This window comes from Schistocerca americana, chromosome 3, assembly GCF_021461395.2.
Source record: "Schistocerca americana isolate TAMUIC-IGC-003095 chromosome 3, iqSchAmer2.1, whole genome shotgun sequence".
Classification (NCBI taxonomy): Eukaryota; Metazoa; Arthropoda; class Insecta; order Orthoptera; family Acrididae; genus Schistocerca; species Schistocerca americana.
In genome coordinates, this window is record NC_060121.1 from 627,972,129 (window position 1) to 627,989,740 (window position 17,612).

The 17,612-nt window shown below is 40.0% G+C and overlaps 1 protein-coding gene across 1 annotated transcript in view; it reads right to left on the reverse strand.

Annotated features, from left to right (window-relative positions):
- The window catches only part of LOC124606264, a 402,667-nt gene that overhangs the window by 91,534 nt on the left and 293,521 nt on the right, over positions 1-17,612 (reverse strand). The window contains exon 8 of the mRNA XM_047138242.1: positions 2,279-2,465. Coding sequence (XP_046994198.1) covers positions 2,279-2,465 — 187 coding nt within the window. The remainder of the gene's footprint in view (positions 1-2,278; positions 2,466-17,612) is intronic.

A 17,612-nucleotide genomic window follows, 5' to 3' on the forward strand; every position in this document is an offset into this window, starting at 1 on the left:
GGTTATCCTGCACCTTTATTCGCCAGTCCTTGCCATATAATGATTTTCACATCACTATATTTCTTACAGTTTTTTACAAACAAATATTGTAAGGTGTGACTATGAGGTGCACCATTTGGTACTCAAGATACCACACCTTACACATTCTGTCAGAAGTAGTCCTTTTCGAATACAAGCACATTTCTGAAACCCCTATGAGTTCATGTAAACGCCACAGCTGACAATTTTGCTTAACAAAAAAGTGATGTATAGTTGATGGTTTCTATCTGATTCACTTTTGCATATCACTGAACCTAAGTTATTATGAACTGGCAAATTATAGTTACATCAATTCTAGTATAGTGTTCCTAGCTGCATTACAGCTGATAATCTGTTGGCTGAAATTTGCACTATGGCAAGAGCAATCAGTACAGTTTCAATTACTTTATCCAGTTGTGATTAACAAAACTGTTTATTTCTAAACAAGTTCTGAACAGCTTCCAGTACTGCCACTTCAGAACTGAACAACATTTATGAAACCCATTTGTGACACATGTAGTAGTTATACAATGTTGTAAGTATTTTAAAAGTACAATCATTTGTGCAGTCTTTTTTAATAACTAGTGCTTCTCCTTCGAGTCTTGGAAAGTATGTTCCACAGTGGAACTGATATTTACATCTGCACTTCATCTGACTGTTTGTGCTAGTGATACTTCACACAATGGCTGCTATCAGGATAATGGGGGTTTTCATTTCAGTTGTTTCATGTAAGACCATGGCTTTAGTATACACAGCTGATCATCAACTGTGACAGGCTGTGAGATGCTGTTAATGGCTTTTTCATAATTCTCACACTTCCACACACACAACAGCAACAGACAGCAATATTTAAGAGGTCCCTGATAAAACTTGTAGAATATAGGATCAGATGGTATCATCACATGGCATCACATAACTGAGATAAATTTCAGCTAGTGTCCTACTCCTAACTCACTGTAACATGTTATTCATTTTCGTGCATTTATTTAATTTTGACATGAAAGTTTTCTGAGTATCATACTGCATCATACTGTAAAAAAACTAAAATGGAGAAATAAAAGTTTCAAGTATGGTTACAGAGGCCTTCTAGGTCTATTGGTCAGTGCACGCAGAAGAAGGCCACCACAACTACGGCCAAAACATTGGTTTCTCCAGCACACATTTTTACATTGTGACATGGTATGATGCTCAGAAGACTTTTATGCCAACTGACTCTGTTCACAGAAGTCTACACAGTTTATATAATTTAATTTTGTCTCTGACATTCCACATACTTATTGCAGAACCTCAGAACCTATAGTATCAATGATAGTAAGCATCCTGTTTTAATCTTGTCTTAATGCTGTGTTCATTTGGATGTGTGAAATACATTAGATTATCTTGCTGTACTTACTTTCACAGCTTGAAAAGAGACCAAAGGACTGCAACCCATCACAGTGTAATGGTATGGTATGATACACAGTATACTGAGTGATGTGGCATATGGAATCCTAAAGTCATTCAAATCTACAATCACTTCCATTTATTTCTGTCAGCAGATATGATGATGGCCTTTAGAAAATAAAAATTCAGAGAAAATTGATTATATTACATAAAAACTTACTGTTACAATTCTAGGGATTTCATTTTGTGGGGATTTCATTTTGACTTCCAGCTGCAGCCTGTAGATTATTTGTTGTATAGTGGAATAAATAACTCCTTTTCACAATGAACACAGAAACTTTAACTGAGCCAGGTGGCGCAGTTGTTAGACACTGGACTCGCATTCGGGAGGATGACGGTTCAATCCCGCGTCCGGCCATCCTGATTTAGGTTTTCCGTGATTTCCCTAAATCGCTCCAGGCAAATGCCAGGATGGTTCCTTTCAAAGGGCACGGCCAACTTCCTTCCCCGTCCTTCCCTAACCCGATGAGACCGATGACCTCGCTGTCTGGCCTCCTTCCCCAGAACCAACCAACCAACAGAAACTTTAGTAGTAATGCGTTGGTTACTGACTGCATATTGAAACTAGGACAAAATATTTGACATTATTTTTAAAGCTGACTCAGCACTGAAATATATTTTGCTGCTCATGAACGATTGTATATACTGTTCTTAGGCCACTGAAAATTCTGAAGAACCTTGTAACTTCTCTGTGCCATTGTTAAATGGACTACTGTTTGTATTATAAAAGAAACTGATGAGGACAATAAATTGATTATCAGAACACATTTTTATGGAGTAGAAATATTGATCAGAAATTTTTATCTAAAGTTCCCACCTCTCTCTGAGACGTTGCTCCATCTCTAGTGCTATTCGAAGACGTGCATCAGACTGGGAAAGTTCTTCTTGCAAGTTCTGCACTTCTGCTTTCAATAGCAGTATTTCCCTTCCCCTTTGTCTTGCCTCCAGATCCACAGCAGACACTGAGTCAGTGCATGCCACAGTTCCACCAGAAGATGAAGAGGCTGAACAGGGAGAAGTAACAGTAGGTAAAATGGTGAAAACTGTGAATTAAATTCAGATGGTAGTAGTGTTTTATGTTTATGTTAGGTATGACAAATAGTACAGGAGTTACACTGTATTAAGTAAACTATGAATATTACTGATGCACTAGTTTATAATATACAATACTGGACATGTAAGTAAAATAGAGGTTTTCACAGATTTTAGTTGCAAATTGTTCATTTACACTGATTGTTCATCTTGTGGCATCTGCAGAAAAACTAATGACAGTTGGAGTTGTACACTATAAACAACAAATTTTTACAGCTGCTGACTTTTCAACTGTTTGCAATGCATATTGGAATATTACAAGCAACAAGATGTTACATTGATCTACTTTCTTCGGTGTATTTCTATACAATGAAATTGAAAAGAACCTGAAACTTTAGTCTTTTCAAAAAAATGGTTCAAATGGCTCTGAGCACTATGGGACTCAACTGCTGAGGTCATTAGTCCCCTAGAACTTAGAACTAGTTAAACCTAACTAACCTAAGGACATCACAAACATCCATGCTCGAGGCAGGATTCAAACCTGCGACCGTAGCGGTCTTGCGGTTCCAGACTGCAGCGCCTTTAACCGCACGGCCACTTCGACCGGCTAGTCTTTTCAGCTTCTTTTATTGAATAGTGGCTAATTCTATTTTCAGTTGTAAAACAAGGAAGTAAAAAACTATTTTGTTAATGAACTACAATAGGAGTCTAAATACAAAACACCTGTTGCACCATTCAAATTGGCATCTGTAACCTGAAGTCAAGCAAACAGAAAGCTGTCAGTGCATTCTGGCGCAAAGGGCCATGCTGACATGATGAAAGGCTCCACCCTGGTATTAAAGCGAGACTTGTTACTATAGGTCCAGCCCCCATTGTTGGTGACAGGGCTGGAATACTGTTGAAACAGCACCCAGGATATGTAAGCAATATTCCAGTTCCATGTCCAGCCTAGCACATCCTCATTAACATTGACTATTGCTGATATGATGCGAGCTCACAGTTCCTGCAGGTCCTGCTTAAAGAAAATAACTTAATGGGGTTCCACAGGACATGAGTGTCTGATCTGGTCTGTACCAACTATTCCATACACTGTGCCAACTACTGGGAGGGGCAGATAATAATTAACATGAGAAAATAAGAATAAAAATAGCTTAAGGTGTGAGTGAACATAATGCCACTAACTGTGCCTCTCTACCTGTTCGCATTTCTGAAATGTATGTGACTAAAGCTGTAAAAATCTTTTTGAACCATCCTGTACCTGTATAGGAGAGCATCTAAGCCTGCTAGCCAGACTAAAATGAAGGAACTGCCTACAGGCTGATCCCCATTTAATTATTGTAATTAAGGTTTGTTACAGTCAATTCATTTCCAATCAATCAAATTTTCCCAGACATGAAAAAAGATCCAGGTTTACCCCTCACAGTTGCATAAAACTCCCTCAAGTGCACCTCTGGATTCGCTCAAAACTAGGACCAATCTGGTTATGCCAGGATGTATCGCAGCCCTAAGTGGCAGTGCAAAGGGGAGAGCAGTGGTTCCCTTAAGGAATACAAAGAAGAAAGGAACCCTAACTTGTTTAAGCAACAGTTTGCACTTTGTTTTATAAAAAATGTGTGACAGTGGCCACAAATTAAAATATCAGATGAATATAGCCAGTGAACACTCATTCAATCATTTATTTGTGTAGGAGGTGAATATTTTGTACAGACATTTTGTCACCGACTACATAGGTACAAATTATACCCATGTACACAATGCTATTTCATTTCACAGTCTGTGAAAAGTAGCATTTGTTATATTTCACTGGTATGGAGAAGTAATACTCACATTCACATATTGGTACCTCAATTTCACAGTGAGGCCTATCTCAAGGCGGCATTGTAAAAAGTCTGTAATAGTGTAACCAAGTTTGCACCTCTCCAGCATCCTGGTAGTAACAATTGGACTTGCCTCACTACTGGTGCATTCAATTATTAGCATACACAATAGATTGTTTTGGTGCCATTAAATAGTTACTGCACTCTGTTATTGTTTTGTCATCAGTAATAGTGTAGTTCCGATATTTGCAGCAGCTTTTTGTTCAGTTTTTCATTTGTCTATTAACAGTGTGCTCATATTATAGTGAATGCACTTTGGGTTTGCACTTGGATCAAAATGCCGAAATGATCATTTGCATGTGAATTTTACAGAAAAACTGAAAGAGATGATGTGGTCTGTACTATCTACAAAAAAGAAATACATTTTCATGTTTTATTTGGTAATCTAATGGACCACTTGAAAAGAAAGCTCCATCAGTTCTTAAACATTGTGTCTCTTGATAATACATCAGAAGATACAATACAAAGTCAACATCCATGCCCTAGGCAGGATTCGAACCTGCGACCGTAGCAGTCGCGCGGTTCTGGACTGAGCGCCTAGAACCGCTAGACCACCACGGCTGGCAGTATGTTGCACTGATTGTGGACACATGAACCAATGCAAGTACATAAAGGTTTTTCACATTGACAGCACATTTCACAGAGCAGTACAAGTGGTAGTCTGCTGCTCTGACCACTGTGCACATCACTGATTGCACACTTCTGAAAATATTACCAAGAGAACTAAAACAATTGTTTCTGAATGGAGAATGGTGATGAAGTGTTTTCTCTTGTCACTAACAATGTATGTGTTATGGTGAATGTAGCAAGAAAAATGAAAGTTGCTCATTCAGGATGTGCTGCTTACATACTTAATGTAGTAGCGTCTGATGTGTTCAACCATCCTGAATTAGCAGCACTGAGCTCCTTGAGGCAAAAATGTCACAAAATCTTCAGGTTTTCGAAGGCAGTATGGTAGCCACTGTAAAACTGGTAGACTGCCAAGTTCACCTGGCAAAAAACCACAGTTGAAACTGAAACAGGAGATGCCCAGCAGGTGGAACTCCACACATTCCTTATGATGCAATGCCTATTGGTGGTCAAAGACACCCTCATAATCACATTGTCATATGTTAACTGTGAAGTTATGACAGCAGACGAATGGGGCATTGTGGAAGACTGCCTTCCTCCACTGGAACCTCTGTTCAAGTTAAAAATAACTGTCTGGAGAACAGTTCACAACAGCCTCCATTGTAATCCAATTACTTCAAGGATGCCAAAGGGCAGTGACAGAGGCAACCCCAAATGACTAAGGTAGGCACCACTTTGAGAAAACATCTACTGGAGCCCTTGTCAAAAAGAATGATGCTTTATGAATGGAATCTGTGCCAAAACAACTATTCTGGACCCTCCATTTGAAAAGTGTGGTTTTGGAGATGCTGAAACTGCTGATAACGTCATGAGTAAGCTCATAGCAAAGATTAACCAAACTCCAAACAATGGCAAAGTTGTGGTTGATGGTTTGGTGACTCAGTTAGGAGATCATGAAACACAAGTTAAAAAGAAGACAATCTGAATCTTTTTCATGTAATACAAAAACAAAAATGAGTTAGCATTAGGGGAACTTAGAAATGTGCAAGAGAACAAATGGCTCTACTTGTCAAAAAAGCTTCTAAAAGGGAGGAGAAACCTGATCCACAGAATTTTTGGAATAAGTACCACAAGTCCATGCCATCTTTGTCTAATGCTGCCTTAAAGTATTTGTGTGTTCCAGCCACTTCAACCCCTTGAAGCGAGTTTTTTTGCAGGCCAGACACATTAGTACTGAGAGATGGAACTAGCTGATGTAGAAGAACATGGACAAGATGGTGTTTTTAAATGCTAATCACAAGTATACTGTTAAATAAACAGTCTGCAGTATCACTATCTGACAACTATGGTTTTGTTAAAATTGTTAAGACTTCTCTTGTAACTGAAATGTGTTTAAATACAGTGACGCTGGTGTCCAGTATAGAATAGGTAAGTTACATGATCTAGCTGAGTTTGATCGAGGCTCAGTGTGAGCATTTTGGAAACCTAATGACCTGTCAGGTGTTCGAGGAGTGCTGTGGTGAATATCTTCAACACAAGGTGGAACTGAGATGAAACAACATCCAGACATTGTAGAGTTGGGTGACCTCACCTCATTTCAGATGTTGAACATCATATGGTGGACAGACTGATAAAACAGCACAGACAGTGAAATGCGGTGGAACTAACATCAGACTTTAATGCTGGGCAGAGTGAATCATTGATGTTATAGCTGTGGGATACTACGTTTTTTTCATTTTTTGAAGTACACAAATTTACATTTCTGAACATGGAGAGCACAAGTTTCGAATCTCTTCACCTCTATGAAATCTGTCAAGAGGTTACTGAATATTTATGCAGATTCTTTCAAATAATACTTCAGTATAGATAACTGCATCATCTGAAGAAAGCCTGATTTCATTGTTAACATTGTCTGCAAGGTTGTTAATATACAACAGGAACAGCAAGGAGTCTTAACACAGTTCCCTGGGTCACACCCAAAGTTACTTCTACATCTGATGATGACTCTCCATCCAAGAAAACATGTTGTGTTCTACCTACTAAAAAGTCCTCAATCCAGTCAGAAATTTCACTTGATACCCAATATGATCATACTTTTGACAATAAGTATAGGAGTGGAACTAAGTCAAATTCTTTTTGGAAATTAAGAAATATTGCATTGACCTGATTTACTTGATCCAAAGCTTTCAGTATGTCATGTGAGAAAAGTGAAAATTTGGTTTCACATGATCGATTTTTTCAAAATCAATATTGGTTGACATGGAGGAGATCAGTCTGTTAAGATACCTCATTACATTTGGGCTCAGAATACCATATATACTCGAATCTAAGCCACACTCAAATCTAAGCCGCACCTGAAAAATGAGACTCTAAATCAAGGGAAAAAAAATTTCCCGAATCTATGCCGCACCTGAAATTTGAGACTCGAAATTCTTGGGAAGAGAAAAGTTTTAGGTCACATCTCCAAATCGAAACAAAGTTGGTCCATTGTAATATGAGACACAATTTAGGTCGAATGAATGACGATACAGCTACAGTAGTTTGGTTCGAGTCGTAAGCTTAGCAGTTAAGCTTTGCCAGGTAGCCATTGCTATGCGTCAGGCGCTCCGTCCATATTTATATGGGTACCCTTCCTTTTTCACGTGCTTTGTCTGGTTTGAATTGATTGCTTATTTTTCTTTGATCTGATAAGTGCCGTTTTCTTTGTTATACATGTTTACGTCACCCTAACCTGAAAATGCATTACTGTATTTTGTCATGTATTGTTTGTCACATTCTGATGTGCGTGTTTACGGCCTGTCGCTGCTCGCGGCATGGCTTGCTTTTGTGCACGCTACTGCCGCTTACAATTAAAAAAAAGAAGAGAGGAATTGTCTCATTAGCGAAACAATGGCAAGAGACTGCTATTTTTTGTTACTTACACTGCTGCTTTCTTTGATAATGATCAACAAGAACCAAATAATAGACTGCGTATGATAGAAGATGCTCTGAATGAAAGTTTAGCAAAAATTTTTCTCCGTTTGAAAATCTTTGCAGGTGCCTCTTTAGTACATTACATTCTGCACAGAAATTAGAGTCACCTTAGATTTAAAAGTCTAGTCAATTGCCGTGCTTCATTTCTGACTGTATCACTATTAGGCATCAGAATAATACGAATATAAACATGACATGATATGTATATTCTTCCACGTTTGCTGTTGTCTCAGTCCAGTTTCGTAGTTTATTAGGCAGACAGGATTTAAATCAAATAGCAGCAAACATGAAACAATACATGGCAAAATGTTTATATTCATATTATTCTTATGGTGAAGAGAATACTGCATGTGATTCACAATTCATAAAAGTTCCTATTAGCAACCATCTCTTCTCACAGGTAGGAAAAAATTCAGAATGTAGAGTTGGCCATATTGACAAACATCCCAAACAGTCTTGCCAGTCAGATTTTCGTAGTACATTGAAATGCTGCTACATTCGAAGATGAACAATATGGAATTTGTATTTACTTCATTGGATATTGTATGAAAATGCAGTGGTCGAAACTCGGGGCGGAGAAAAAAGCTCGTCTTTTACATTTTTTTTAAATTTATTTACTGAAGCAGAGGTTTTGGTGCCAGTATTTATCTTTGTGCCTACAAAGCATGCCTGTGTAGCGCTAGATATATATGATGGCAGAAGTTAGTTGTGGCGGCACCCACCAACATTTTTCAGAACTTCTGCTTGCTTTGCACTTGATTCTAAGCTGCAGGCGGTTTTTTGGATTACAAAAACCAGAAAAAAAGTGCGGCTTAGATTCGAGTAAATACGGTATGTTCTAAGCTTCTACAACAAATTGATGCCAAGGAGGTCTGAGGAGGAGGTCAACATCTAGAAAGGTGGCTTGTTGGGTTGAGTAGGACTAGGTGAAGCAAATGGGGGAGAAGTTGTTGAAGTTCTGGAGGAATGTAGATAGGGTGTCCTCACCTTCTATCCAGATAGCAAAGATGTCATCAATGAATATGAACCAGTGAGGGGTTTAGGATTCTGGGTTTTTAGGAAGGATTTGTCTAGATGGCCCATGAACAGGTTGGCATAGGATGGTGCCATGGCGGATGCCCATAGCCGTACCCTGGATCTGTTTGTAGGTAATGCCCTCAAAGGAGAAGTAATTGTGGGTGAGGATGTAGTTGGTCATTGTGACTAGAAAGGAGGTTGTTGGTTTGGAATCCATAAGGCATCTGGAAAGGTAGTGTTCAGTAGCAGTAAGGCCGTGGGCATAAGGAATGTTAGTGTACAGGGAGATGGCATCAACAGTGACGAGCAGGGCACCATGTGGTAAAGGGACAGGAACTGTGGAGAGTCGGTGGAGGAAATGGAGGATAGGTTCTGGGTAATAGGTTGAAGGTGTTGGTCTATGAGAGCAGAGATTCTCTCAGTTGGGGCACAGTAACTGGCCACAATGGGTCGTCCTAGATGGTTCGGTTTATGGACTTTAGGAAGCATGTAGAAGGTGCGGGTGTGGGGAATGGTATGGGTAAGTAGAGAGATGGACTCTGGGGAGACGTTCTGGGATGGGCCTAAGGATTTGAGTAGTGCCTGGAGATCCTGCTGGACTACTGGAATGGGGTCACTGTGGCAAAGTTTGTAGGTGGAAGTATCTGACAGCTGACAGAGTCCTTCCGCCAGGTAATCCTTGTGGTTCAAAACAACGGTGATGGAGCCTTTGTCTGCAGGTAGGATTATAAGGTCAGGATCAGTTTTTAGATGGTGGACTGTGGTTCTTTCTGTGGATGTAAGGTTAATTTGCATGTTGAGGGATTTGGGGAATGATGGTGAGGCAAGGTTCAAGGTTAAGAAATTCTGGAAAGTTAACAGGTTAACAGAGGGTGGTTTGGAGGCAGTGGAGGGGGATCACAGTTGGATTGAGGAGTGAACTGAGTTAGACAAGATTCAATATTGAACTTTGATTGAGTCTGGCTGGTCAGGTTAGTGACAAAAACGTGTTTCCACTGTAGGGACCAGAAGAAGGAGAGAAGGTCTTTAACAAGTCCTGCATGATTGAATTTGGGAGTGGGGCAAAAGGTGAGGCCTTTGGAAAGGACTGATATTTCTGAGGGACTAAGGCTTCTGGAGGAAAGGTTCATGACTGTGTTGTGGGTCTGTTTAGGTTCTGGGTTCTGTGTGGTGGTGGGAGGGAGTTTCAGAGGGTGGGGTAAGTGTAGTAGGTCTGCGAGACAGGGTTTGTCAGCTATGAGGGGATATGGAGAAGGTTTGGAGGTTGTTGTAGAGGTGGTAGACAGTGGTACTCTGAGGCAGGAATATGAAGTGAGTAGGATGGAGAGCTTTTTGAGGTGGTGTTGTGCATGTTGCTCAAGTTCCTGCAGGGCAAGAGTTTTGATGTGTGTTATGGGTTCCAGCAATTACATAGCAGGAGAATTTTGTGGATGGAGAGAATGAACTGCAAGGAAGATTGGGCGTGGTTGATATGGTTTTGCAGGACTATGCTGGTGAGGGCTAATGATTGGCAGAATCTGAACAGGTGGAGGTCATTGTGGAAGAACCAGATATGGGTAATTTGGGGGGTAGGGGGATTTCATGAGCCAAGCAACAATGCAGGAACAGTGTGTGGGTTAACGGAGTCAGTGGCTGCTTAATGGTATGGTCTATTCATTATCTGGAAATGGCTGTATCTTGTTTTGTGTACTTTTTCCTACATGTTTGTCTTGTTAGCGTAGTGAGTTGAGTGTTTGATTTGTGTTGCTACCAATATACCTCAGATGGTGGTTTTTCTGTAAATAATTGTGTGTTGGTTCAGGATAGGCATAACAGAAACTAAGTAACACTGTGTAAACCATATGAGTGAATTTTTTTCTTAATGCTATCCAAAATGAGCCAGACTGCCACTGAAACATGTGAGGTACAATTATTTATAGGAGGGACAGTAGTAGAAAAATGCCTGCAGGACATCATGGCACAGAAAAACTACTTTCAGAATGTGGATCCATATTAGATACATTCCGTATACAATCCGGTAGTGGTTATCATTAATTGGTATGAGTAGGTATGATCTAGGGATTCAGAACAGTTAGAGCTAGGAAGGAGATTTATACTAGCAAATGGTACATCTTGTATCAGGATCAAATTTTCATCTCCCAGCTGCCATAACACATACTATGACAGGGGCAGGCAAATGTTGCACGTGGCACATGAGCACACAGCGCTGCACGTGTGCTGCTCAAGTGCAATCATCAACTGGGGCAGTGGTGACAGCCGGCAGGTTGCGGCAGTGTAGTACCAGGCTAAGCTGCGGATGTTGATGCGAAGCGACCACTACATAGTGAACGTTGTATTTCAATAACCGGAAAATGCAGAGTGAATCAAGGAAACAGAGAAGTGTACATTTGCTATCTTTTACAAAGGAATGGGGGAATCATTTTTTCTTTGTGCAAAAACGTGAAAATTCGAAATGTTTAATATGTGGCAGTATTCTTGCTGGTCAGTGGAAGTTTAGTATTGAATGCCATTATAATAAATTTCACAAAGAAAAGTACAATTTATTGTGGGATTCTGAGTGGATGGGGAAATTGACTGAGCTTAAGAAGAGTGCTCTGATGATACTAGATGAATCTGACATAAGTTCCTGTTGTCACGAGAGATTTGTGACTTTCTTTCACCATGTCTCTCATCTAACTGATTTAACATTTTATGGAGCACTGTTTTCAGTTTTTCAGGACGACAACAATAATAGCCCAGTGGTAAGTGCAATTTATTAGATTGCGCTTAATATAGTGAGATCTGGAAAATCATTTGCTGAAGGTAAGTTTATAAAGGGGTGCATCAATGATGCTGTTGATTTACTTTGCCCATTGAATGCAAATCAGTTCTAAGCTATCACTCTTTCTCGGCAGACTGTAAGTCATCGTATAAGTGCCATGGCAGGTGACGTTTACCGTCAATTAAGGAGTGCAGTCCAGGAGTTTATTACATTTTCCATTGCACTTGATGAGTCCGCAGATGTTTCAGAGACCGCACAATTAGCGATTTATGTCCACGGCATGGACACTGCTCTGCACGTAACAGAGGATTTTTTAGATATGATATCTTTAAAAAGCACAACCAGCAGCGCAGACATCCTAAAAGCTTTTGAAGAAGCTGTCGAGTCAGTTGACTTAAACTGGGAACGTTTGGTGTCAGTGATAACAGACGGAGCACCTGCAATGAAAGAGGAACAAATAGGATTTGTTGGAACAATAGCTCTCATCAGGGAACACAGTGCGCTTCCATACTCTGTATATTGCGCGAGAACAGAATTGCAAAAAATATGTTTCTGTACTTAGTGCAATAAAAGAGGAATTTCTCAAGCGATTTGGGGATATATAATATTTATCCCAAGCTTTTGAATGGTTCTCGAGAACTTTTGCTGTTTCTGTAGATGATATTCATCCCAATATGCAAATGGAATTAATAGATCTACAGTGTAATTCTCATCTGAAAGAAAAATTCCTTTTGGAAAGGCATGCAATAGTCTTTTATCATGACTTCTCACAGCAAGAGTTTCCTCATCTCCATCGTGAAGGCGCGAAGATAATGTCAATGTTTGGCTCGACCTACATTTGTGAGAGATTTTTTTCTGTTATAAAAATTAATAAGTCATGGTTAAGAGAAAACATCAGTGATGGACATTTACATAACTGTTTGCATTTGCCTGTATGTAGAAATTTTGTTCCAGACATTAAAAGTATTGTAAACTCCACCTGTGATAATTAAATAAAATGTATCGTGGGTAATAAGTACTCTTTCAAACCATGATTTCTTTCAACCATTCCTACTAACCTTATTCCTTCATTCAATAAAGCAAGCTAGGAAACAAAACGCATTACAGACGAAGGAGCAGAGAGATGGTATGATGGGGAGGGGAGAGAAGCGGGTGGCCAGCTTGCCCCTGTGTGCATGCAGAACACCTGTTAACTGCACACGAGCAAGTGCACCGCACACGTGCAGGATTCCTGCTCGCCCCTGTGCTATGATATTAAACATAACATAACATAACATACTGGCCTGAGAGATCTTTAGATATCCTACCTGCTGAAAACCTGACATACCTAAATGGTACCTTGCAACTCAATCTCCATGACTTACTGGATAAGCTAACAGCAGCTCAGAAGGGACATACTAGTGCAGAGTAAATACATCAGCATGTGCAACAACGTTGTAGTATCACTAACACAGAGTTGTGGTAATGAGTGCTTCAACCTCAGGTTTCATCTTGATTTTGACTTCCATCTTTGCAGCTTGTATCAATTTGTGGTGTAAAACTGTCTACCGTCCTGAACTCCTGTACACCAAGTACTGACTGAGAGGCTCACCCTTGGCAAATAATTAGTGATTAAGTATACAAGCCATTGGACATTGTAATTCAGTCTGGAATGGCAAAAGAGAAACCTGAATAAAAATGTACCTAAATTTAAAATTGCAAAGCAATTTCCAGAAATAATGCCCGCCTGCAATCCAGGACCATACCTTCTAAAGAGGGGAGATGTGCTGTGCCAATGCCTTTCAGAATGCCATCTGTAACCAGCAGCCAAGTGAACAGAAAGCTGTCACCGTATTTTGATGCAAGAAGCTGTAGAGAGGCTGAGTTGATATGATGAAAGACAGCCTAGGCACTAAAGCAAGACAGTTAGCACACATCCAGTCCCCACTGCTGCTGCCACAGTTTCAATGCTGTCAACACAGCATAATATGAGGGACAGAACATCACAAAGGTGTCACATAATACACCCTGACTGAGCACCGCACTGTGCCACTTCTGGGCTTAAGCAATCAGAAATGATGTCCTGTCACAATAGTACTGAGTTGAGCAATCATAAGTACCACCTGTTCCAGCAATGCAGATTCTGTCATTGACTCCAGCCAGCTCTGAGAGGTACTCTGTGATAGTTATCAACCTGACACACATCAACCAGCCTACAGCTGTTAGACACTGCTTCTGGTAGCTGCAGGTGTATGTGCTACACCTAGTCCTGATGCTGCAGGGAGCTAAACTGATACCTTCCAGCCAGAGGCCATGAGTCATCTGCTGGCTGACTTCAGTTGACCTCAGGGTTCCTACCGAGGGTGTTCAGGGTTTGTACCGCACCTGACTTGCTGCTGAACCACAACCTGCCTACATGCAAGCACTCTGCTATTGCAGAATTGCACCCACAGTCCACTACCACTGCATATTATGTTGAAGTCCTGGGTTCCTGGGCATGGCATGCCTTTTCCCTCTGCTGCCATTTGACACAATCAATACTGGGCTGGCTGTGCTGATCTGGCATCTTATGTTCCACAGCCTGGGGGCACAGTTATAACACAAGGCCATGCTGTCGTCACATCTTATTGAGCACGGCTACTACAGCTGCTGCTTCACACCACCTTGTTTTGCTGGTTTCAGCACTGCTGCCTGATCCAATAAGCACCACTGGGCACTGATCACACCAAGTTGGCACCCTTGACTGATGTACTGATTGAGATGAATAAATACACTATTCTTTCCTGAGTGCTTCTATGACTCTACGGCAGCTGATCACTTGGTTCATCATAACTTCTGCCCTACCAAACACCCTGCACCAGAATTGGGGCCTATAATGAGGCCTTTAACACTCAAATCATTCTGAAATCATATACATCCAAGAAATAAAATATCATCAGTTGAAAAATATCATAGTACTCTTTCTGCACCTTTCTATTACTGTTGTTGCTGAGAGGCATTTTAATTGAATTTCTACATTTTATGTAAATTTAATTGTTAATGAAAGAGGAAGATAAGGAGCTGATAATAAAGGCTTTGAAATTACCAAAAAGTAAAAATAAATAAATAAATAAAAATAAAAATAAAATAAATAAATAAATAAAAAAATAAAAATGCTGGATTCACTTTTATAATTCACTAATAAACCTATAAATAAAACACAGAGCAATCAGAATTTCAACAGACACATAAACAGAATGGAAGTAAGTTTACAGCCAACTGGCACTTGAGTTACACTATTTATTGTTTTCCTTGTTTAGACTATTTGGGATGGAGTATTCCCTAAGAGAGAGAATGATTGGGGAAGAAGTCAGCCTAATTATGTTGAAAGCAGCTAGTCACTGTTTATAAATCTGGATGTGACATGCCTAATTGAAATCTTCCCAGTTTTCAAGGTGCATTTCAAACAGAATTCTCAAGCATTCGACTGCTGTCTCCACCATCATCAGCAGGAATAAACCTACTGACTGCTGGGGCTGGCACAGTGTTCTGCTTATACAGGTGTGACACCAGTATCTGGAATATTCCAGGGGAGGGGTGAAGTGATGGATGTGCGGGAAGAATTTTAAGGAAGAACAATCAGACCACTAAGGTGCAGTGGTTAGCACACTGGACTCACATTTGGGAGGATGGCGGTTCAAACCCATGTCCGGCTGTTATGATTTAGGTTTTCTGTGATTTCCCTAAAATGCTTCCGATAAATGGCAGGATGGTTCCTTTGAAAGGGCACAGCTGACTTCCTTCCCCATCCCTCGCTAATCCAATGGGACTGATGACCTTGTCGTTTGGTCCTCTCCCCTGCATCAACCAACCAACCAACTTGTCACATCAGTGCAAAACAGAGGATATGACCATTTATGAAGTTGATCTTAATGCCAGAAACCTACTTAATTTTCATCTGTTTCTGCCATCAACACTGTCATCATTTGATTGGGATTAAGTAGACATAGTAACTGCATGCTAGCTTGTGCAAGAAAACATCTAAGCAATGGAGTTTGACCACTTAATCCATGGTCAAGGAGACATGGAATCCAATAATGCCACAGGACAGTGGTTAATCTTCCCATCCAAGAATTATTCAGTGGTTCTGTTGCAGTGGAAAGATGAGGTCTTAATTTTTTCCAGCATGTGATGCTTACAGACACTGGGTATTGCTGGTGAAACAGAGCAGGGATTCACAGCTACAGTTTAAGCTGCAACCTCACAACAGCACATATTAGGTCATGTCAAAAAACCATAATGAACTTTTAGCACTGAAAGTAGACATTAATTGTGACACACTGAATGAAGCTCAGTGTGTGAAATTTTTTGGGATCCAGTTGGATAACAAGTTAAAATGGAGTCAACAGAAAGATAAACTAATCAAAATGCTCAGTTTAGCATGTTATGCCCTTAGATGAAGAATCTGTCACTTTGTTGACCTAATGAGCAGAATGTCTGCTTAATTTGCATAGTTTCACTCCATGGTGTCTAATGAGATTAGCTTCGGGAACAGTGCACAAAAAGTAAATAAAGTATTTATCAGCAGAAGCAAGCAGCAAGAAAACTGCTTAAAGTAGGTAACCACACATCTTGCAGAAGCCTATTTAAGGATCTTTGAATTGTTACCTTTACTTACTCCTTAATAGTTTTTGGTCCCAATAATAATAATCCATTTCAGCTGAACTATGATTTACAACACACAAAATAATTTTCATATAGACTTTGCCTTCTATTCTAGGGTTCAGTTTGGAGTTATGTACTCAGGCAGAAAGATATTCAGGAAGCTCCTGCCTAACATTGGGAATCCCTACAGATTCAGAAGAAAATTAAAAACATACCCCATTGACCTATCATTTTACAAACTATCTGAATATCTAGATTCTGGGATTGAAAAATTCAGTTACATATGTGGCAACTAGTACCATTTGTTGTAGAAATGTATTGTAAACAGGACTCAGTCTTTGAAAAAAACCATTGTATTCAGCCAATACTAGGCTATAAAGAGCAGGTAAACAGAGCTATATACTACAACTGAGGAAGCAATATGTTCTTTCCAAAGGAGAATGTTTCTTAATATGTTACTCAATTAAATTTAGATGGCTAAGCATGAGTAGCATTAAGTAGTATAATGATAGTTTGTTGTTAATACTAAACTCAGATTACATTTCTATGATGTCTTTGTCTTATGTTAACACACTGATGGGGAAAAATTGCAACACCAGGAAGTTGGTAGGTGTGTTTCTACATCTGAAAGATGATGTCTATTAGTAAAACACAAGCTGCCTAAGAGAGGCACTACTAGTGCTTTATGAGGATGCAAATCATGTTCACCTTAAGTACATGTTGTAACAATCTTGAGAATTTGTTACCTTTGAGATTGGATGTGGTGAGATGATGTTAGTCAAAAATATCTTGAAGGCAAAAAAGATACCATTATCAACACCTCACTGAGTCTGAATGAGGTCGTGTAATAGGGCTACAAGAAGTTGGATGTACTTTTTGCATTATTTCAGAAAGGCTTGGCAAAAATGTAGCCACTGTACATGACTGCTGTTGGCAGTGTTCACAAGACAACCGGGCTTCAGATGGTCACGTGGCACTACTGAGAGGGAAGACCATCACGTCTGGGATTTGGTACCACAGTGACACAACAACTTGTTACAAATTGATTACTTCAAGGACAGCCCTAAGCCAGACACCCTGTAGCATGCCTTCCACTAACCCCAAACTATTGCCATTTCCGACTTCAGTGGTGTCAAGTGAGAGGTTGTTGGAGAGCAGGGTGGAGATTTGTTGTGTTTTCTGAGGAGAGTTGGTTCTGCCTTGGTGCCAGTGATTGTATTGGTTAGAAGGTCAGTCGAGGGCCTACAACCAACCTGTCTGTGTGCTAGACACACTGAACCTACACCTGGAGTTATGGT